General features: G+C 46.0%; 1 protein-coding gene across 4 annotated transcripts in view; it reads left to right on the forward strand.

Annotated features, from left to right (window-relative positions):
• KCTD1 (potassium channel tetramerization domain containing 1) overlaps positions 1 to 22,669 on the forward strand; it is a 196,982-nt gene that overhangs the window by 101,481 nt on the left and 72,832 nt on the right. The window contains exon 1 of one of the 4 annotated variants that reach the window (XR_010662876.1): positions 87 to 2,140. The exons of 2 other annotated variants lie outside the window; for them this stretch is intronic. Coding sequence is in view for 1 of the 2 variants with exons in the window: in XM_065932410.1 (XP_065788482.1) it covers positions 344 to 2,140 (1,797 nt within the window). In the remaining variant the exon portion in view is untranslated. Of the gene's footprint in view, positions 1 to 86; positions 2,141 to 22,669 lie in introns of those variants that run through there. One more of the 4 variants, XM_065932410.1, reaches the window with a different exon arrangement.

Consider the following 22,669-nt stretch of genomic DNA (forward strand, 5'->3'; position numbering starts at 1 on the left):
AGTGTTTCACCCCCACCGACAGCTCTCCCTCCCCTTCCTTTTTTTTTTTTCCCCTTCGAAGTTTTCTTCGGAGTGGGGAGAGGGGTGGGGGAGGAAGAGGGTCCAGCCAGTCTCGGTCCTTACGCTCTGCCTGTCTAACGTACCCCCGCCTCCCTACCCCTCCATCCCCCGCGCGCCGCTGCCCCTCCGGAGCCGCGCTCCGAACTGACAATTGGCGCGCGGCTCCTTTAAGAGCCCGGCTTTGCCTCCCGGTAGCTGAAGGTCATTAAACACAAAAGCTCTCAGCGCTGCGGTCCAATATAGCGCATGCGCCCTGCCCGAGGACTGGCAGAGAGACGGCAATATGGCGAGAATGCCTGGCAGCGGGGACTGTAACACCAGCGCGGGCGGCAGCGCCGCCGCCGCCGCCGCCGAGAACAATGGGGAGCGGGGCGAGGGCGAGCGCGGGGTGGGGGGCCGCGGCCGCCGCCACGGCCGCCCGCACTACTGCAGCGCGGGCGAGGAGGAGGAGGAGGACGAGGAGGAGGACGAGATCCAGGAGGTGCAGATAACGGGGGACGAGGAGGAGGAGGAGGACGGAGGTGGGGGGCTGGAGGAGGACGAGGAGGAGGAGGAGGAGATGGGGCTGGACTGGGACGAGCCCCTGGAGCCCGAGGACTCGGCCGGGGAGGAGCTGGAGCCCGAGCCGGTCCATAGGATCAATATGGACCAGAGCGCCGCGCTGGAGCCCGAGGCGCCGCCGCGACTGTTGGCGCCCCGGGCCCGCGGCGGGCCGCCCGGGGCCGGCGCCGAGCTGGACCCCGACGTGCTGCAGCGCCCCGAGCGGGCCCGGCTGAGCGAGAACACCCGGCTGGCCACCCGCTACGCCGTGCGCATCTTCCGGGAATACCTGAGCGAGAAGGCGCAGAGCCCGGACTTCGAGACCATGGACAAGGGGGCGCTGTGCCGCGTGCTGCGCTCCTTCTACGCCGAGGCCCGCTCCAAGAGCGGCCAGCTCTACAGCAAGTCGTCGCTCATAAGCATCCGCAGCTCCCTCAACCGCTACCTCAACGAGCCCCCGTACTGCCGCACGCTCGACCTCACCAAGGACCCGGAGCTGCGCAGCGCCAACCTGACGCTGGCCGCGGTCATCCGCAAGCTCGAGGAGCAGGGCGCGGGGCCGGTGGTGCAGAAGCAAGCCATCACGCGCGCCGACCTGCGCAAGCTCTACACCTCCAGCGTCTTCAGCACCAACACGCCCTTCGGGCTGCTCAACAAGGTCTGGTTCGAGACGTGCATGTACTTCTGCACGCGCGGCCGCGAGAACCAGCGCGAGCTGGAGGAGGACTCCTTCGGGCTGGCTATGGACGAGGACGGCCGCAAGTTCGTCTACTTCAAGTCCCTCGGGCCCTACCACAAGTCGCGCTCGTCGTCGTGGAGCAAGAAGCGCGCCGAGAGCAGCGACGAGGAGAACTTGCCGCGCATGTACGAGACGGGCACCGAGTTCTGCCCCTACGCCAGCTTCGTCAAGTACCTGTCGAAGCGCAACCCTCTGTGCAAGGCGTTCTTCCAGCGGCCCCGGGACCACTGCAGCGAGGGCGATGTGACCTGGTACGAGAACAAAGCCATCGGCAAGAACTTGCTGGGCACCAGGATGCAGATGCTCTCCAAGGCGGCCAAACTCTCCAAGACCTACACCAACCACTGCATCGGCGCCGTCTCCATCGCCACGCTCAACAGCATCGCCGGCATCGGTACCAAACTGGGCTCGTCCGCCCCGCAGGGCTGCTACGCCGAGGCTCTGAACGGGGCGGCTCGCCACCACTCCCACCACCCCCCCACCCATCCCTCCCACCACCACCGCCCCCAGCCGCCCTCGCTGGGGAACACCTATATCCTCCCCAGAGACAGCCAGGTCGGGCCCGACGTGAAATCGGAGGCTGCGCCCAAGCGCGCCCTGTATGAGTCGGTGTTCGGGTCGGGGGAGATGTGCGGCCCCTCTTCCCCTAAAAGACTTTGTATCCGCCCCTCGGAGCCTGTGGACGCGGTGGTGGTGGTTTCGGTGAAACACGACCCCCTGCCTCTTCTTCCAGAAGCCAATGGGCACAGAAGCAGCAATTCTCCCACAATAGTTTCACCTGCTATTGTTTCCCCCACCCAGGTAACCAAAGCAAAGTCTATGCATGAAGTGTTTCTCTGGTACCACTTGGGGACTAACTCACGCAGGTCTGGGTTGGGGCGGGGGGGAAGTTTTTCAAAGTAGCAGATAAGCTGAATCGGATTTGATTTCACTGTTAGAAGCTTAACTTTCTTGACGCTTTTCAGGAAAGTTTCCACCTAACCTTAAAACCTGTGACAGGGCCAGCTACCTAACACTCCCTGCTGCGCAGTAACGCTGAAAACTTCAGAGCTCGCAGAACAAAAGAGTCGGCTCAACCCTCCGTTGAATGTGTGGGTTTTAGACGGCAAAGCGTGCAGAAATACTGTGCCTCTAAATGAAGCAGTTACTTAAAGTATCTTTGAATAAAGCAACCATTAAAATACTCTAGTACATATTCACACTAACTTAAGAAGGTAGAAACGCAGTTATAAATGATTATTTGTAACTCAGACATGCCATTCCCACTTCCTGTAAGGGGCGGGTTTCGGAGAGTGGTGGGTGACTGCCAGTTTATACTGTGAGGTGTAGTTGAATGTAAAGCAACCGTTTGGGATGTCGTTTTCATCAACTAAGTCACTTGTTGATGGTTTGGAAAGGTAGTGTCTGTACTGCCAGCCAGCCTCCCGGTTGGAGCATGCTTTATGTGTTGGGCTGTGTGGGCCCTGGAACTTTGCTGTCTTTCCTAGCGCCATGGAGCTGTTGATCTAGGGTGCAGTTAAGTGATGGCAAGATAGACAGTCGAGATAACAGCAGACTAGAGTGGAAAGAACTCTGAAGTAAGCTAGGTCAGAAGCTGAGCCACCTCGAGTAAATCAGTTCACCTCTCTGGGCTCCAGGATCCTCAACAAAGATAAGGAAGCTGTTTGAACATTAAAATTATTTAATTCTAAGTGGTTAGAATTCTGGGTTGAGATTAGAGGTTCAATTGGATATTTGTCTTAACTATTTTTCCTAGAAGAATATATTCATCTTCTTTTAAAGCTAGGTTCATCTTTTGGATACTGTGCTGTAGGAAGCAGAGGTCCTTGGGGACCCTCCTCTCTTTTTCAGACTGGAGTAGCCCCTGGGATTTTACAGCTTGGCCCTCCCTGCCATCAAGCAGAAGTAGGAATTTCAGCCGTGAGTTTGGGGGTGTAGGGCAGGCCTTTCAAGGCACAGATGTCAGGTACCTCTGTGCTTTTTCCAAAGTGGAAATTCCAGTTCTGGATAAACTGACCCTTTCAGACGTTTACTGGCTAATCAGCAAGCCTCAAGGCCAACTGAGAAAGGGTTTGTGAATGGTACTATAAACACCAGAGTTCTCTAAAATACACAAGACCCGGAGGCTGTGTGTCTTTCTGTGCTGGTAGTGCACGGTAGTTTCTGACAGACCACGAGGTGGTTTAGGGAGTTGGAAGGATGGCGTGGAGAGTTCTTTCTCCTATATGGAGAATTTGGATTTGCTTTTTCTTTGAAAGCAGAAATAAATGATCACATTCTTCTGATAAAGTAAAACCCTTAAAATGTCCTGATTTCAAGTAGCGCCTGATTAATTAAGAGTTAAAAGCCTAAGAGAGTTTATTAAAGTACCTATCTGCTTGAAATAACAATGAAGCAGTTGGTCCCTGGCATCTGTCTACTGATTTTTTGACTCTAGCATCACGTGGAATCCTGACTTAAGATCCGCAAAAGATTAGGGACCTTTGTTTTGTTGGTTTGGTTTTGTTCTAAGAATTATAGCACTCCGTCACAATCTTTTATTTTAACTGAGTGAGATCAGTCATTTCTACAAACCTGGACACTGATGCTTTTATTCTTGAGTTCTTGTTAGGTAACTGCCAAGTTAAATATAGGTTTGAGTGTCCATATGTCCATATGTTGGTTATGTTATCACTGTGCCTTTCAAACAGTATCTTAGCTAAGTCCTTTGCAGTTGAAACACTACAAAAAGTTTCTTTGCTTTCGCTAATGTTAGAGTAAAAATTTTTTTCATCAGCATTAAGAAGTTTAAGGGAACTATTTAGTAACTTCTGTAGACTTCCCTTCGGAAGTCTGAGCATTCTAAGTATGAAACGCATGTTCAATGTAAGTACAAAGCTGATATTAAACTTTTTCCTCCTGTATTTACTAAAATCAGTATTGAGGTTCAGGGCATTTCCTGGGGTTTAATGACTGGCTGGGGTTACTGGCCCAAGGCATCACTTTAGGTTGGCAGCTCCTCTGGCTGGTCATTAATCCACAGGAAATACCCTGTGTACCTCGAGCTTCAGTCATTATTACTTAATTATAAACATAGGCTGTCTAACCTTAGTACAGGCTCGACCTTATCAAGTGGAGTCACACTGAATTCCACTAAGGACTACTTGATGCCACTGACACCCTGTTTGAGTCTTTAATCGTATTAGAAGTTTCTCAGCAAATGAAGAGCCTGTTACTATAAATGCATTTACTCTTTTACTTCTTTTTTTTTTTTCCATTTATTTTTATTAGTTGGAGGCTAATTACTTTACAATATTGTAGTGGTTTTTGCCATACATTGACATGAATCAACCATGGATTTGCATGTATTCCCCATCTCAATTCCCCCTCCCACCTGCCTCTCCACCCAATCCCTCTGGGTCTTCCCAGTGCACCAGCCCCGAGCACTTGTCTCATGCATCCAACCTGGGCTGGTGATCTGTTTCACCCTTGATAATATACATGTTTTGATGCTGTTGTCTCTAAACATCCCACCCTCACCTTCTCCCACAGAGTCCAAAAGTCTGTTCTGTACATCTGTGTCTCTTTTTCTGTTTTTCATACCCTATAATGATAACTCTTACTTCTTGAGGGTGTTCGTAAGTGTATCACTTATGGGACTGGTTGACAAATGAATGCACTTAGGGATTAATGAAGATTATGGAGTTTGTGATCCTTTCATTCATGTGAAGTTCATGGCTTTATTTTTGAAGGGGGTGGGAGGCTTGGTGGTTGTGATGATTTACCTTAACTGATTCACTCTTTAATCTCTTGAATGTCTGTCTTCAAAGTAAGAGATAGTCTTAGTTCCCTCCCCTTCTCCACCCCAAGGCCGTTGTGTCTAAGATGATTTCCTTACTGGTACAACTTCCTAACTCCCAGGTGGAGATTACATGGTACATACTTAAAGGCTTAGCACATCTCCTATTCAACCTCTTCATAGCTGTTCTCTATGCATGAAAATGTGGCATTTTGCTTGTCTCATCAACACTTGGCAGCATCTGTAAACTTGTGAGAAAAGTGTCCTCAGTTGAAGTTACTTGACCCTAACCCAGATTACCTCCAGAAATACTTTTAAGGAATTCTGTAAGTAGGAAACCTATCAGTGGCGAGATTCTGGGGTTGGTGGTACACGTCCAGTGTTTTCTGTTTCATTGACTTCACTAGGGACCAGCGTCTGTCCTTCGAATCTCCAAGCTGCAAATTAGAGCAGCTTCCTCGTGGGGCACACCCAGTGGTTCATGACCTTGCCTTTGAAGAAGCTGGATGCTGACAGCACTTGGAAATCCAGTCTTCATTCAGGTGCTGTCATGCAGGAAGAGAGAAGGAATATTTGTTCTAACTACTTACTTGAAAAAAACATGCATTTTATGTGTCATTAAAATAATCACCAAAGTTTTATTTTGAATTTGGAGACTAGGCAGGCAGGATACTCTTTTTTTTTTTTTTCTTAAAGATGGAATCAAACTTCTGTAAATGTGACAGCCGCGTTCATGCTCAGTCATGTCCAACTCTTTGCAACCCCGCAAACTGTAGCCTGCCAGGTTCCTCTGTCTATGGGATTATCCCGGTAAGAATTCTGGAGTGGGTTGTCATTTCCTCTTCCAGGAGAGGATCCCTGCATTGCAAAGCATGTTCTTGACCACTGAGCCACTTGGGAAGCCCCTCAGTTGAGACAGAGGGTATGTTTAACAGTTCTGTCAACTGCAGGTTATCTGGAGCAGTTAGGATTAACCACCTTGTGTAAAATGGATGTTTTCCTGATTTTTAATAATACTTTGTGGCTGTATTCTTTTTTCTTATGCAGGAACGTTTGCTCTCCTTTATAGAAAGTTCAGATTGGTAAAGGAACTAAGTGGCATTAGCCTAAGTATGGAAGTTTCTTCATTCTTTCAGGAAACAATTGCTGAGCACCTACTATTTTGGCTTTGGTACCAGAAATGTTTATAAATAAATCATTTTCCACTTGGCAAGTAGTCTCACTAGCAAGATTTTGGCCTCATTAAATATTAAAGGAGATTAAAATAAAGAGAGTTAAAAGGTAAAGCACTCAATGTTTTGAAACTCTGTTTTTGCAAGTCGTTTGGGAAAGAAATCTGTAATTTTACTCTTTCATATTAATATTGCCATGAGTACTCAGCTGTATTATTGTAAATTGATACAAACTCATATATATGTCGTGGGCACCTCAATCACATGGACAGAGGATCCTAGCAGGCTACATACAGTCCATGGGGCCACAAAGAGTCAGACATGACAAGTGACCGAGGGTGTGTGCATGCACACACGTCAGCTCACTATCAAATCTAATCCAGAAAGGGGAGAAAAAAAGTATTTGCTGCCAAAGGGGAAAGTGGATGCCAGTTATCTAAATGTAAATCTTTGGATCACCTTGATTTAAAATCTGACTCCCCTGACAAATGTTACATAAAAGGCCATCCTCTCATCATTGTAGACAGATTTCAAGCAAGAAGAGTTTCTTCAAATGGGACTGCATGTTGTATATGAGACCTCTTACATTTTCACCTTGATTTAGGCCAAAGCTCCACTTCAGTGATTTATGAAAAGTTCACTTTCAAGTTATCATTTGGTTTCTGCATTGCCATTTCAAAAGCAAAGCTGATACAGAAGTTGCTTTGTGGTTACCTATGTTGAAAATCTTAGGACCAAAAAAAACAAAAAAAAGGAAAATCTTAGGACCAGACGTATAAACTAGGTATCTAGAACTTTTCTTTTTTTTTTTTGACTTCTCTTTGATCATCCAGTCATTCACTGCATTGTACCAATTAGTTAGGATGCCATTTGAAAGACTTCGCTGGAGAATTTTTTTGCCGCCCGCACCCCTACCCCCTACCCTGAGGGATCTGGGATCTTAGTTCCCTGACCAGGGAGCAAACCTGCGCTCCCTGCATTGGAAACTCAGAGTCTTAACCACCGGACCGCCAGGGAAGTCATCCTTTGGAGAATTTAGATGTGGGATAGAGAGGTGGGAAGTGATTGGTCTAAGAAGGGAAATCGATTGCCTTTGATAAAGGGAAATAAAAGAAAACATAGCTTTGGAATTTGAAGCATTGTGCTGATAGACGTTTTTATTTCTAAAGATGCTGACTCCCACTCAGCCACTGTTACCTGAACCTCTTGCTACCTGCTAAGGGTTGCCAAGAGTAGCTGAATTCAGAGGGCGTTGCAGAGGATGGGCTTCCATGCTGAAGTGATTCTCTGCTTGATGCGCGAACATTGCCGGAGAAACAGATGAACTTGTGAAGTTGTAGGCCCTTTGGGTTTTCAGAGTTGCGAAAGTTTCTCTTTGGCTATTCTCCTTCGAGAGAGAATGGTCTCCTTCGAGAAGAGAATGAGCTGCTTGTGGTCTAGAAATAAGTGGGCGTTTTAACTTTTTGAGGTACCTCACTAGAGCAGGGGGCTATGGGCTGAAACTGAGCCTGCATGTAGGGGGGTTTACCTAGCGCCCATGACTGTATGACTGTAGACCCCATTGAATCCCCTTGGACTACTGGAGGCCCAACCTAATTAGGTGTGTTTTAGGTTTTCAGTAATTCTGCTTGACTTTCTGTTCAACACTTTCTTTACAGTCAGACTTTATTCCTTTTGGCTTGTGTGTTAACAATCTGATGAAACCTTTTCTTTTTCCCCTAAAGAAAGACCTATTTGTATCTGACAGTAAACTCTTTCTTAGAGACTGATTAATTTTTTTATCATAATTTTTTTTGTATTATATCCTAAATTTGTCCGAGTCTTGGGTCACAGAAACAAATGGGAGAGGGGAGCATCTTCCAGTATTGGAAGGCCAGAGTGTCTGAGCTTTAATTGGAGGTTTTGCCACAGCAGTTTGCTCTTGTGCTGCTTTGCAAACCCCAGTGGGAACTTCCTTTTTCTGGAAACCCACTGCTTTCTGGGATTTGTGATTTGTGTTTAGCAGCTGGAAGCAGTTCAGCTTCCGTGGGCCTTCCAGGCATTGAGTTTGGTAATATGGGGGAGGGGGTACAGTGAGGTCCCAAAGGTGTGAAGGCAGGGGTGGTGTAAGTATCTACTATGTCCAGTCCATTTCTGGAATCCTCAGAAACTGGGGAGACCTTGAGGGGAGCCCTGGACACCTGCCAGGCCCTCTCGGTTTTTCCCCCGTCAACAAGCCCATCTCCACCCAAGTATAGACTTTGAAAATCATCTTGGTAAGGCAAGCCTTCCGGGGAATATCTAGACTCCTTCACTCCCTGAATTACCGCTTTCCCCTGATCACCTGGCCGTGAACCCTGGCAGATGGGTGGTTTAATTCAGTCTGTAAGGAAAGAAAGTGGACGTGAAAGTGTTAGTCACTCAGTCGTGTCCAGTTCCTTATGACCCCATGGACTGTAGCCCTCCATGCTCTTCTGTCCATGGAATTGTCCAGGCAAGAATACTGGAGTGGGTGGCCATTCCCTTTTCCAGGGGATCTTCCCAACCCAGAGATCTAACCCAGGTCTCCCCCATTGCATTCTTCACCACCTGAGCCACTAGGGAAGCTCTAGGCACATACGGAAGGATGCAAAAATATGCTACCTGCAAAGGGCTGACAGATTTATGAGACCATCCAGCTGTAGGCCTCTGGGAGCAAAGGAGAGGAATTCGGAAAGGAATGTGGGAGAATGGCAGAGATAAGTGTTGCTTCCTTTGTGAATAATTTGGTTCCTGAATGTCAAGACTAGTTTGGAAGCTTATAATTATCGATTTCTCGTTTTATTACGTGTCCCCTGTCCAGCGTAACTCACCTAGTTCAGTCCAGGCTCTCACCATACATCCCCATCCCTCCTCTCTTAACACAAGAGAAAGGAAACTATGATTTATAGCGCTGGGTCCCACGTGGGCTCTTGAGCTTGTGGATTAGTTCTGATGCCTAAGCTTGCTGTGGTTTTTTGCCATGTAGTTTTCAAGGAAGTTACAGACGTTGAGCTGGTGCACCGTCCTGGCTTCTTTGCCCTTCTCGGTGGACAGTTGGACCAGATCCAGGCAGGAGTGAAGGGAGGGGGCGTGAGGAGGCTAGGCTGTCATGTCACTGGGCCGCAGTCCAGACACAAACGTGATTCCCTCCTTGCAGAGTCTGATGTCAGCTGTCTCAACCTCTGACTGACTCTGTAGTCAGGAAGTGGAGTGTGATCATTAGTGTTAACAATTACCAAGATGAACCCAGGGCTTTAAGCTGGCCTCCCTGCAGCCTCTGCATCACTTGGGAGCAGTGGGCTACTTGGTCTAATTTAATCCTCACACAGTCCTTCAAGGAGTTGTGGTTATTGTTTACTCTTAACAAAGGAGGAATCCCTGAAAGTCTAAAAACTGGTTGGTGACTCTGCTGGGATTTGAATCCAGGACTGTCAGATTCCAGAGTCTGCTTGGAATCCATGGGCTATTGATTCCACAACTCTTAGCTGTTCATATAAAAGAATCCAGTAAAGAGAAGGTGATGTAACATTAGATTCATATCACTGCCTTAGGTGCTTTGCTAGAGCAACATAAGAACTTATTAAAATACAGCAAAAAAAAAAAAAATCGGGAACACAGACTATTTCCAATACTTACCAGACTTCCATTTGGCTGCATGTGGTCCCAGCCTCTGCCGAATCTGGGGACCGTATCAGCCAGACTCTTTGAGACGCCCCATTAAGAGCACGTTAAGAGCAGACTCTGGGGCCAGTCTGCCAGCGGTAAATCTCAGCTCTGCCCAGAACCAACCTGCGCTTTGCTTCCCTGCTGAATCACGTGGGGACAGTGGTCATCCTCACCTCCTGGGTCATCAGTGTTAAACGAATTATTATTTGAAAATTGCTTAACTCTGGAGCGTTTGATGAACACATGAAAAATGGCTGATCTTGCTGATGAAGTCCCAGACTCAGTCTTCAATGTTTCTCTTGTGAATAGCTCATCCAGATGCCCACAGGCCCTTCTGCCTCCTTCTGGGGCGTCTGTTGCCTCGAGCCAGTAGCACACCCTCAGCTCTCCTAGGAGGTGGGCAGTCCCTGGAGGCTTCCGGCGCTGTGGCTCTCCTAGACCCCCTCCCTCTCGCTCACCTGCAGCTGTCCATCCAGGTGTACTTTACACCAAAGCCGGTTTTTTTTTCTCCCTTCTATTTTTCTTTGAGATTCTACACTTTTCTTCGAGATTCTACACTTTTCTTCTGAGTTTGTTCTGCAAACCCTTCCCATTGCTAGATGGGTAGGAGGCACCCTCTGGAGGCGTAATTGCCACCCAGACTCCAGGGGATTCACAAAAGTTGTCTTAGATGGAGATCGACGGCTTTTCACAAGAGGGTAAATTATATTTGGAATGGTTTGGGATTAGGGGAAGCAGTCATAATACATAGTCTTAAAACATTATGAAGGTTGTTTTGGCAATAGCTTTCATAAATTTTAATTCCAGTGTTTTAGAAGTAGGGCCTGTATTTGCCTACATCTTCTGTTATATTGTTGTTTCTCTCTCCGGGTCTAATTGGATTATCATTTTCTAATTCTTGATTTTGGTCTTGGAGACGATATAAAATCAACAGAAATTTTACTTAAAGTTGATGTGTACTAGTACTAATACATGTTTTGAAGAGACTGCAGAATCAGGGTAATTGGTTGGTGTTCGGATGCAGCATTTCTGACCAATTAGTGACCTCTTCTGCCTTGTTTTAATTTGACAGAGTGAGCGCTGTTATAAAATAGAAACGATCGCTGTGATGACGTGGGATCTGTTACCTCTAGTTTACTCTCCAAATAATCACAGTGTTGTAGTCCCAATAGTATAAGTTTGTGGGCTTTAGAATTATATTAATTATTAATAGCTTTAATAATTCCATTAATTTCATTAAGCCTCCTCATCTGGAGTGTTGGTTTCTATCTTGTGTGACTTTTTCCTGACAAAATTATATATAAATAGACTTTAGCTATTTTCTTTCCATCTTGAGCAAATATTTCACTGTTTTTTACTGCAGAAAAAAAAGAGAAACTGGCAGTATATTTATTTTTCAGTGGAAAACATGTTGCTGCAGAAGCACGGGGACCTAAGTAAAAGTGTAACAAGAATATTAGAAAATGGATTATGCTAGCTTCATTTTCTTTTCTTCTCTACGTGATGCTCTCTCACACATTGCCTTTTTTAAACTAATAGTAGGATGTTCATAGTGCTGGTGATTTCAGTAGTTTCAGGATTATTTTTTTTTTTAGGATTATTTTTTAAGGAGGAGGGATGGTGAATTTCCAGGTATGTCTCTCAAGTGTTTTTTTTGTTTTTTTTTTTTTTTTTAACTTATGAAGAGGATCATGGAATCCTAGATCCTTTTTGTGCACTTGACTATTATCTTGAGTGAGAGATTTTAGAACCCCCCCTTGGGATGTGAATGGTGATCTAGGAAAAGTCGAGATGTTATACAAAAAAACTCTGAAAGTAGGATTCGTTTACCGAGCCCTTACTGTGTGTAAGGGCAGGAATTTGGAGGTAAAAAATAGCTTAGAAATACTTCAAGGAAGATGCAGGAGAAGCTACAGTGGGCATATCTACAGTGTAAACGACGGTGGGCAAGTCAGGAGGACGTGAAGGAGGGGGTGAGGGTCTTGCCCCAGCTATTGACTGTTCACCAGTAAAGCCTGGGGAGTAAACAGTGTGTGTATTACCTTCTAAGAAATGGGACCGAAGGTGGCCTGACCAAACTGAAAGACTTAAACATTTAAACCTTAAAAGTGTGTGAGGAGAAAATGTAAAATCTCAGAAAAAATAAAATCTTGCCTTGTCAAAATGGAAGCCTTCTCACTGCCGTGACCTTTTGTGGGAAAGCCTTAATTCACTGCTCTCCCAGCTATCCCAGCATGGAGTAGGCTGCCACGTCTGAGGTACATGAGAGTGGTACTTTACAGGTTGCAAAGGGCTTTTTTATATGTGATTTCATTCTAAGGAAGCTTTGCAGGGCCCTTCCTGGTGTCAGTTACTGGGTTGGATAGACTGTGGGGACACAGATAAACTCCTTGTCCCGGGAGGACTCAGCTGTGTGGAGGAGGCAGACAGGTGACCCGACGTGCGATAACTCCTGTGATACTGCTGAAGGGGAAGGGTGGGAATGGGAATACCCATCTTCCAGATGAGGAAAACTGACCCTCAGAGAGATTAGGCAGTTTCTCAAGTTCACCTTGGTCCCGAGGAATTAAGTTCCAAGTCTAGGTTTAGGCCCCTTTACAGTGCTCTTTTTGGGGCTGTCATGTGTAGCTGAAGGTTGTTTTGTTTTTTTGGCCACACCTCATGGCTTGCAGGATCTTAGTCCCCCAACCAGGGATTGAACCTGTGCCTTTGGCAGTGAGAGCACAGAGTCCTAACCACTGGACCCCCAGGGAATTCCCCTAGCTGAAGTTATAAAAGCATTGCTGTCAGGCACTGAAGAAAGGAAAAAAAAAAAAAAAAGTACGCTGAAGCACAAGTATGTGGATGGATGTGCCTTTTAAAAACTGAAGGAGTCTTAATGTGATTTTCGTGCTTTTGGTGTTTTAGGACAGTCCAAGAGAACATTCTGGATCAGGGTGAAGAATGGTTCAGCAGTGCCCCAGAGGTCAGTGGCTGACAGCTCCAGCCAGACTAACTGGGGGGGAATCTTTCCTCACGGTGAAGCCCAGCTCCTGGAGCCCCCCGCCCCCTCTGCAGTGGTTGAGGGCCGACCCCCACGGAGAGCTGTGCAGCTCTGTCTTTTCCCACTTGAGCCAGAGCACTTAATTAAAACAAAAAGTGTACACAGTTCTGATGCAGTTATGACTAGTAAAAAGAGCCAATAAAAATGACAATAAAGCGCCTGACAAATAGAAAATGTTTAATAATACCGTGGTACTTTATGGGGCCAGGCTTTACCTCTTGGCATGGGATGACAGGCTTCCCACGGAGGCTTTTCCTGGCCGCTGCCCTTGGCCGCCAGCTCCCGCCCAGACGGTACAGGCGAAGTGCCCGGGCACTGCCGTCCTGGAGTCACCCAGCTTCTTCCTGCAGGACCCTCGCTGGGAAGTGACCGCCGCAGACGTGTAGCCCTTTTAATTGTGACAGTGGGTAGCACAGGTTTACAGGACACTTTAGTGAGAAGGGAAAAGGCACAGTAGCAAAAAAGTAAAGGGAACGCAAGCAGCTAAAGCGCCTCCGATCTCACTGGACATTTGGAGCAAAACCAACATTCTCCATCAGTTCTAATTAGACCTCCCAAAGGAGAGGCCAAATTAAAGTTAAGCCAATAATAACCCTGAATTGTCCTTGGACAGGTTACTTAGTTTCCCATCTCTTAGGTGGCAGTCCAGTTGTTCTCAGGTATCCTCAGAGAATGGGTTCCAGGACCCCCTGGGATGCTCAGGTCCCTTATATAAAGTGGTGTAATATTTGCATATAACTGGTAAATGTCCTCCCTAAACATCACATCATTTTAGATTACTTACAATGCCTGATGCCATGTAAATGCCATGTAAGTAGTTATAAATACAAGGTAAATGTTCTTAAACAGTTGCTGATACATAGCAAATTCAAAAGTTTTGAATTTGGACAGTTCTGGAGTGATTTTTGCAATGTTTTTAAATACTTTTGATCTACAGTTGATTGAAACTCTGGGTGCCCATAGATTCAGAGGGTTGACTGCACTCCTGCTGTGAGTGGTAAAAGCCCATAGTAAGTGCTCAATAACTAATAGTTTTAAAAATTTTAGTTGATTAGAGATTACTGACAGGGTACAGGAAAAGTAGAGGGACAGTATACAATTTCCAGTTGATCCTCAGTATTCTTTTCAAGCTAAAACAGAGGATAACCCCCCCCCATAAAAAACCCACAAAATATTTATAAACACAGGTGAAAGAATGGAAATATGCAAATAAACCAGCTGGAGAACTCCCATCTGTGGTAACGACAAAATAATGAAAAACAAAAGGCAAATAATAACTTGAAAGTTTATATAGAAAAATGCATGTTAAATTCTAGATATCCCTGTTGAGCCAGTATGTAACTCATTAAAATATAAAAAGAAAATTAAACCCACAAGCTTTTATTCTCTCCTTTATACCATGAAGAGGATAATTTAATAATTAAAGGATTAATTTTGGACTGTCTTTTAAGTAGATCTTTAAAAAGTTGAAATGACTTACAAGTATTGACAACATGTCTACAGTGTTCAATACAATTATCCATTTCATTAAAAATAATTTGATTTCTTTTAATTATAAACAATAAATTTATGAAAATTGACCTCTAACTTTCATTAGAATGTGGTGAGTCTGGTAAAATATATTCTAAATTTATTTGATTAAATAAAATATCTTAATCATACAGAATATGGAATTAAGGTCTTTTAAACTTTTATCATTAAAAACAATACAAGTGACCAGATGATTAATTTCATTTTTTAAAAATAATAGTTTTGAAAACATTCTCACAACCACTTTACAACCAGAAAAGATCTCATCCAAATACTAAAGAATATGAAACTTTTTGGCAATGTATTGCATAGAACAATGGCACTCTTTGTGTCAAAGTGCTAATTTGAGGGAGATTATGTCATGCTTTTAACTCTTTTCCAAATGAAGTACTCGCTCAACTGAGATAAATCATCAAATATTTTGCATTTTAGTCGTAATTTAGTTTATACCAACATGTTTAGAAATGAAGTCAGTAATATTATCTGTATCATGAGGTATGAATTATCATTGGATTATTAGTCTTCAGTGCACTGCCTGGTAGCAAGGATGCACATCTCATTCCTGAAATATCCATCCCCATGATCCATCCGGTAGCTGACACGTATGTGTGTAACACGTTACGGTAAATACTCAGCCTATGTGATTCCATCTGCGTAACAGTCTTGATTCCATGATTCCAATCCACATAACCGTCTTGTAGCCCAGAGAGAGGAAGTAGCCTGCCCCAGGAAGTTCCGTTAGTAAATGGCAAAACCAAGGCTCTCACTTGAACTTTCATTCAATAAATATTAATTGAGCACCTACTGTGTGCCAGTCACTGATGATCCAATAACGATTGAGGTGGAGGGTCTCATTTCTCATAAACTTGACATTCAAATAGGAGAGACAGACACTAGAACTAACAAAACTGTCACTGAACTAGACCGAAGTGACCTGGCAGCTACTGCCTCCCCATCACTTGGGCCCCCCCACCCCGGAGCAGGTCCCCACAGCTACTGCCTCCCCATCACTTGGGCCCCCCCAACCCCGGAACAGGTCCCCACTAAGCCTGCATGCTCATCTTGCCCCAGAGGAGGCTCTGTGCTAGCCCAGAGCAGATGGGCCTGTGACTGGCCTCGTCCACTCCCCTAGGTACACGTGGGCGCTTTAACTTCCCCAGTTAAATTAATAGGGGGGACTTCCCTGGTACTCCAGTGGCTATGACCCTGTGTTCCCCATGATGGGGGCCCAGGTTCAATCCCTGGTCCAGGCACTAGATTCCACATAAAGTAACCAAAGATCCCGCATGCTGCAACAAAGACCCAGCAGCCAAATGAATATTTTTAAAATATATTAGGGGAAGGACCATAACCTGCATAGAACAGATGTTAGCATTGTTCCTTTCTTAAGAACTCAGGGTGGACAACACATCTGACCACCTCCGCTTGAGGGCAGATTGAAGATACGGAAGCCCAGGAAATGACCCGGATTCAGGGCTCAGAATCTACTTCCTGGATGACAAAGCCCCGCCGCCTCATTTGCTAAAGTGATAGTGTCTCAGTCATGTCCTATTCTTGCAATCCCGTGGACTGCAGCCAGCCAGGCTCCTCTGTCCGCGGGATTCTCCAGGCAAGAATACTGGAGTGGGTTGCCATTCCCTTCTGCAGAGGATCTTCCCAACCCAGGGATTGAACCCAGGTCTCCTGCATTGCAGGCGGATTCTTTACTGTCTGAGCTCCCAGGGAAGCCCTCTCTCACTAGGTTATGTGTAACCCTTACGATGTGATAACTTCAGAGTTTATCCAGTTGATTCTGGGCAGGGTCCTCCCATGCCTTCAAAGGACTGGGGTCTTCTTTCTGTCAGGGACACACTTCCCCAAACTGTGTCACTGAGGACATTTGTCAGAAAATCTGTGCTTTTCTTCCCACTCCTGTACAAGAAAGCAATTAAGATATTATTGCTGGAAGCAAGAGAAAATTATCAACATGGGTGGACACTGGTTCCTCCGTATTTGTGATGCTGAAGGATCGTGGGATTAGTGTTTAAGAGTGAGGTCACCTGGCATGGCTGCTGGTTACTGTCCTCACCTCTCTGGGTGTTAATCAGGCCAAGTCACCTAAACCAATTTATGAGAAACTCCTGATGAGACAGGCATTACCGGAATACCTGGTCAGGTGACCTCGAGAATCCCTTTTGCCCTAAGAACCTATGATTTCATCCTGGACAGGAAAAAAAAAAAAAGTCTACAGATCAGAATTGTACAAAAGTTTGTAAATTAGATCACAGTTGAAAGGCATGAAGGAATTCTGTTTTAGAATCCTCATTTTTTCTTGATGTGAACTCCAGTATCTGGTCAGGCTATTTAATGTTAAAGATACCTTGCTATACTTTCTAGTGTCTGTTGCCATTTGGGGTTGGGTTTGTGTTTCAAGGATGTATGTCTTTTTTTTTTTTTTTCCCCATAATATTTGAGTTAATATGATGTATAAAGTAGTGTATCTGATTTAATGATCTCAACCTGTGGTTGAAAATTTCTAACTGATGTAGGGTTGTTTTCTCCTTTATTTGCAGTATGCTGAGTGGGTAGCCCTTCAAGAACTAATGGTTGAATGTTTTCTTAAAGTCAGTTGATATTTTCATCAGACCCCTTTGTATAAGGATCATTCCTGGAATGTTGCTTCCTTTTCTCACCTCTGTATCCCCAGTGCCTGGCACAGTGATTGGGCACATTTTAGGTGCACGAAAGTATTTGTAGAAGAAAATAAAAATATTTTGTAGTAACAGTAAAGGTTAATGTATAATCTCTACCCTCCTAGCCTTGAGCAGAATGAATCTAAATATTTTACTTTCATTTGAAAAAATGAAAATGAATTCTTTCGCTGTGAGGGTTGGAAATAAAACGCTCCTGCAACAGCATATAAGGGAAAAAAATAAAACACACCTTTCCATAAATATCTGTGGCACAGCTATGGTGTACCTGGCACTGTTCATTGCTCCAAAGGTCAGACGATTAAGACAGTGCCCTGAAGACTAAATCCAGTTCTGTCCTGCGTATGTTGCAGATGTAATTCGTTCTCTTCTGCTGATTTCCTAGCACATGACAGGGATCACGTACACTCAGATAAACCAGCTGCCAGGTTGAATATGGTGATGGTAGCCGTGCTGGCCTAGTAGAGATGCGGGTCTGTGGTGGTGCCCTCCAGGGATGAGGTGGGCAGGACGAGGGCGGCCTTGCCTCGAGGTCGCCACACCTGGACTTCGGCCCGTTCTGTGCTTCCTATCTGGACAGTGTTCACCTCTCCACCTCCAGCCTACTCAGATTTTCCTTTCTTTTTTCCCTTCCCCAGAGCCCTCATTTCTTTTCCTTTTCCTGGCTCCACCTCCAACCTCATAACAATGAAGAGAAACCCTTTTGCAAAGAAATCCGTTTGATTTCATAGAATCATCCAGAATGTAGTGTTTGCTCCAATTACAGAGTTGTCAGTGCACAACTACGAATTTCTTAGGGAGGGAACTCCAGCTTTAGAGAAGTCAGTGTTAGATAATGTGGGTTTAGGGGAAAGAGTTCCTTTTGCTTGTCTGTCTGTCTGTGTCTGTCTCTCCAGGTATCTGCATTGGGCTTTTGTGGTAATTTGGCCTCTTGTTTCTCTCCTGTGTCAATTTTATCAATATTAGGACGTAGCATACTGTATTAGAAAATATCAATGACTGTTGTCACTAATCCCATTTCTCTTTTATGAAGTTTGATCATAGACTCCAGACACCTCTTTGATTGTCGGCAGATAAATCTTTAGATAGATAGATAAATCTTTATCTGCCAACAATCAAAGAGGCGTCTGGTAACCCTGTCAGCTCAGCTGATAAAGAATCTGCCTGGTAAAGAATCTACCCGCAATGCAGGAGACCCCAGTTCCACCCCCAGTTTGGGAAGATCCCCTAGAGAAGAGAATGGCTGCCCACTCCAGTATTCTTGGGCTTCCCTGGTAGCTCAGACGGTAGAGAATCCACCTACAATGCGGGAGACCTGGGTTCGATCCCAGTGTTGGGAAGATACCCTGGAGAAGGGAGTGGCTGTCCACTCCAGTGTTCTTGCCTGGAGAAATCCATAGACAGAGGAGCCTGGCAGGCTATAGTCCATGGGGTCACAAAGAGTCGGACATGACTGTTGGTCTGGTCTGTTGTGGATGGGCTCTAAGCAGAGGAGGACAGGATTCAACTTGTTTGCCTTTGTGTGTGTGTGCTTTTGTTGTTGTTAACAAGTGCTGTTTTGTTGAGAGATGTGGACCTTGGATTGCAGAGGAATTGGAGCAAGGGAGAGGTGATGGTGTCCAAGGACCAAGATAGTAGCAGATGGCTCCCAGAGATATTTGGGAGGTGGACTCCTCAGGGCACGGAGGTCGGTGTTGTGGGGACCAGAGTTCAGGTGATAGACAGACAGATGAAGGGTGACGCTAGTTATTGAAACCCGGCCCCTCGCCGGGGTTGGGGGTGGGGTGGGGGGGTGGGGCAGGGGAAAGCCCTGGGGGCAGATGTTGAGCTCTGCTTAGGGATTTGAGAGGCTCAGGGACACCGGAGGGGCATGTCAGATAAGCAGGCAGATAAACAGGTCTGCAGAAGTTGTCTGGAGGATAAAACTTGGAAGTTCACCAGTTTGTGAATGATAATGGAAGCCACTTGGGGTGGATTGTTTTGCTTAGAAAGAAATCCTAGCTGGAGAATAAAAGAGAGCCTGAAGAAACTTGAATATTGGCTGGAAGGACAGAGAAGAGGGTGGCCTGGGATACAGCCGGGGTGGGGGATGCTGAGGGCAGTGGGGGGTGGGGGTGTAATGTATGGGACCAGAGGGAGTGGTGGGTTTTTTTAATGGGCCTGAGGTTGCCGCAAGATAAGACCTTGAGGTATGCCCTCTGGCTTCTCCGCGGAGCAGTTCTGCGCAGCAGGCGGGCAACAGGCAGAGACCCTAGGGAGGGAGCTGAAGGAGGGAAGAGAGATGAGGACCCGGGAACAGCTGAGCTACTTCCAGGTTTGACCATCCAGGAGAAAGGGAACTAGAGGGAGCTGGGGCCGAGACGAGTTGGCAGGGGATTTTATGTATTTTTAACATGAGAGATACATGAACATGTTTACATGCTGATGGGGAGGAGTTGATGGACAGCAGGACGGAAGGAAAGGGAGTGAGAGTGGGGGCATACCAAGGACAGATGGGGCGGCTGGCTTGGGGCGGTCTTGTTCACATTTGATGTACTTTTCAAAAATTGCGGAAAGAAAACACTGTCCCTGGTTAGACTCAGATGTCACTGAGACCTCCCCTCCTCTGCCAGCCCTCAGTATCCCATCCCCCTCCATCAGTGCTCCCCAGGGAGTCTGGGATCCCGGTGGTAAAAGATCCCCACTTCGAGAGCCTTCCTCATTCAACCGGAGAACATCCATTGTGTTTTAATTGAGTCAGTGACAGAGGGGAGGATCCCTTTCAAGGTAGGGGCCCATTTAATCCAAAGGGAAGCTAAGTAAAATGGGAAACGCTGTCTGAAACTGTTTCTCAGGAAGGGAATGAACGAGTTACGGAACTGCTGGGTCTCAAGTTTCTTAGAATGAAGATGGACGCTTGTTGGCATCACTGTAACTGATGCTGAGTATCGTGCATGTGTGCCGAGAAGCAGTTTCTCACTTTCAGGCTTCTGGCTTTTTCTGGGAGGAAAAAAAATTGCTGTAATTTGTAAAAAGTATGATTTTTTAAATTTTTTCTCAATTGATAAACTTTATATTTTAGAGCAGTTTTAGGTTCCCAGGAAAACGGAGCAGAAAATTCAGAGTGCCCGTAGATACCATGCCCCCAAACAGTAGGGGCTTCCCCCGTGGCACCAGTGGTAAAGAACCTGCCTGCCAGTGCAGATGTGGGTTCGATCCCTGGGTTAGGAAGATTCCCTAAAGTAGGGCATGGTAACCCACTCTGTTCTTGCCTGGGGAATCCCATGGATGGACGGAGGAGCCTGGGGGGCTACAGTCCACAGGATCGAAGAGTCAGACACGACTGAAGCGACTTAGCACACCCGCAGTACAGCCTGCTCCACTATTGGTGGTCCGTTGTTACAGTTGGTCACCCTCCACTGACATCTCCGAGCACCCAGACTCCATAGTGTACACTAGGGCTCATCCCTGATGTCGTGTGTTCTATAGGATTTGACAAATTACCGGTGATGTGCATCCACCGATGGAGCATCATCCAGAGTACTTTCACTGCCCTGAAACGTCCTCTGTGCTCTGCCCGTTCACCCCTCCCTCCCCTCTGATTCCTTCTATGTGTGTCTGTTGGCTTTTTTGGCAGTTATCTTCTTCTATGTAAACTTAAAAATTAGTTTTTCAGTATCTCCTTTGGAAGATCTTGATAGAACCTTAATAACAGCTTTGTTTGAGTTTTGACTACTTCGGTACATAACAGAAAAACCCAGTCCCTGGTCTGGAATTATGACTTTAAAGCAATAATAGTAATTATTCCGTCTTTATCCTTCTCTCCCTGCCCCGCTTTGTAAGCCCCCTGTACTTAACATTTCAGGGCTTCCATGGTGGCTCAACAGTAAAGAAATGCGCCTGCAGTGCAGAAGACCCGGGCCCAATCCCTAGGCCTGGAAGATCCCCTGGAGAAGGAAATGGCAACCCACTCCAATATCCTTGCCTGGAAAATCCCATGGACAGAGGAGCCTATCGGGCTAAGTCCTTGGGGTCCTAAAAGAGTCAGACATGACTGAACGACTAGACAACAACAATTAACATTTCAAGGAAGGACTTTTCCCTCTCCTCCTTTGGGGAGGAGGTGACCAGAAGGGCAGAGAGATTTGCTCTTGACCCTCCTAAACCACCACAGGGCAACTCTGCTAAGGAAGTGTCCTGAGCCTCTCCTGAGTCTAGACTTCTGTTCCTAAAGGGCCAGAAGAGAATCAAAGAAGCTTCTTAAAGGTACAGGCAACAATGTTGGCTGCAGGGGCCTTGAAAGATGAAGAACGGTCATTTGGGGTTTAAGGGGTTAAAGCATTAGTGTTCAAGGCTCTGCTTTTTACTCTTAGCTACTTTGTACAGAAAGGATGCTGCCTTAAAGCCTGTGGAAACTGGCCATGGTAAATTCAGTGGTTTGAAAATCATTGGGGGGAAAAAAAATCCCAGATCCCAAAAATTAGACTGCAAATACTAGTTCAGAGAAGAGCCTCCAAGTGTTCAAGCTTCTTGATTATGGGTTGTGTTTCCATGACCAAGGCTTTACCCAGGTCACCTGGGTTTCCAGCATCCCTGTGGATGCCTCAGATGAGACAGGGTAAAGTGGGAATCACTTCTCTGATGTTACTTTGCAAGGATGTCATGATTTTTTATGTTTCTTGTTCCACCGGGGTTCATATTTGCCTAGTATTTTTCCAGTGACTATTTCACACTCATCCCAAGTGACAGTAGCCAGGAAATCGTAGCTTTGATAGCATGGCTGTATTTTCTACTACTTACTAAAACATACAGAACTATTTATTAGTGAGAACTATTAATTGATTTATTAATTTATTAAAGCAAGAAGATGCTCCGGTCCCCTGCGTGGGAACGTCCATCTAGACCATTGTCTCTCAGAGGAGGAGGATCCCTGATAGCCAGAAACCCATGAATCAAGGCCCCAGGAGGTTCGCCGTGCACACGCGGCATGGTTGGTCTCTCTCCTCCAGTTGCTCCCTGATCCCCAGAAGTGTCGAGGAAGGACTGCTTCCTTGCTGGTCTCTCCTCACATTTGGCTAACTCACAGTTTTGTACATTCTTGGATTTTTTTTTTCTTCGCACCCAGAGGAAAATGCTCTTAAAGACCGGTCTCTTGGGACTTTCCGGGCAGTTCAGTGATTGGCTGTTTGTCTTCCAGTGCAGGGGGTGCAGGTTCGATCCCCTGGTCTGCGAGCGAAGATCCTACATCCTTCCCAGCCAGAAAAACAAAGTGCAAAACAGAAGCAGTATTGTAACAAATTCATTTCAGACTTTAAAAATGGTAGACTTAAAAAGAAAGAAAAACTAGTCTGGGGCCTCCAGGATTGTGTGACTGTGTAGCCTCCGCCCTAGCGGGTAGAGCTTAGAGATACTTAAATCCTTTCCATATTTCTCAGTTGGGCTTCCCTGGTGGCTCAGATGGTAAATAATCAG

This window comes from Muntiacus reevesi, chromosome 4 (assembly GCF_963930625.1).
Source record: "Muntiacus reevesi chromosome 4, mMunRee1.1, whole genome shotgun sequence".
Taxonomy (NCBI): Eukaryota; Metazoa; Chordata; class Mammalia; order Artiodactyla; family Cervidae; genus Muntiacus; species Muntiacus reevesi.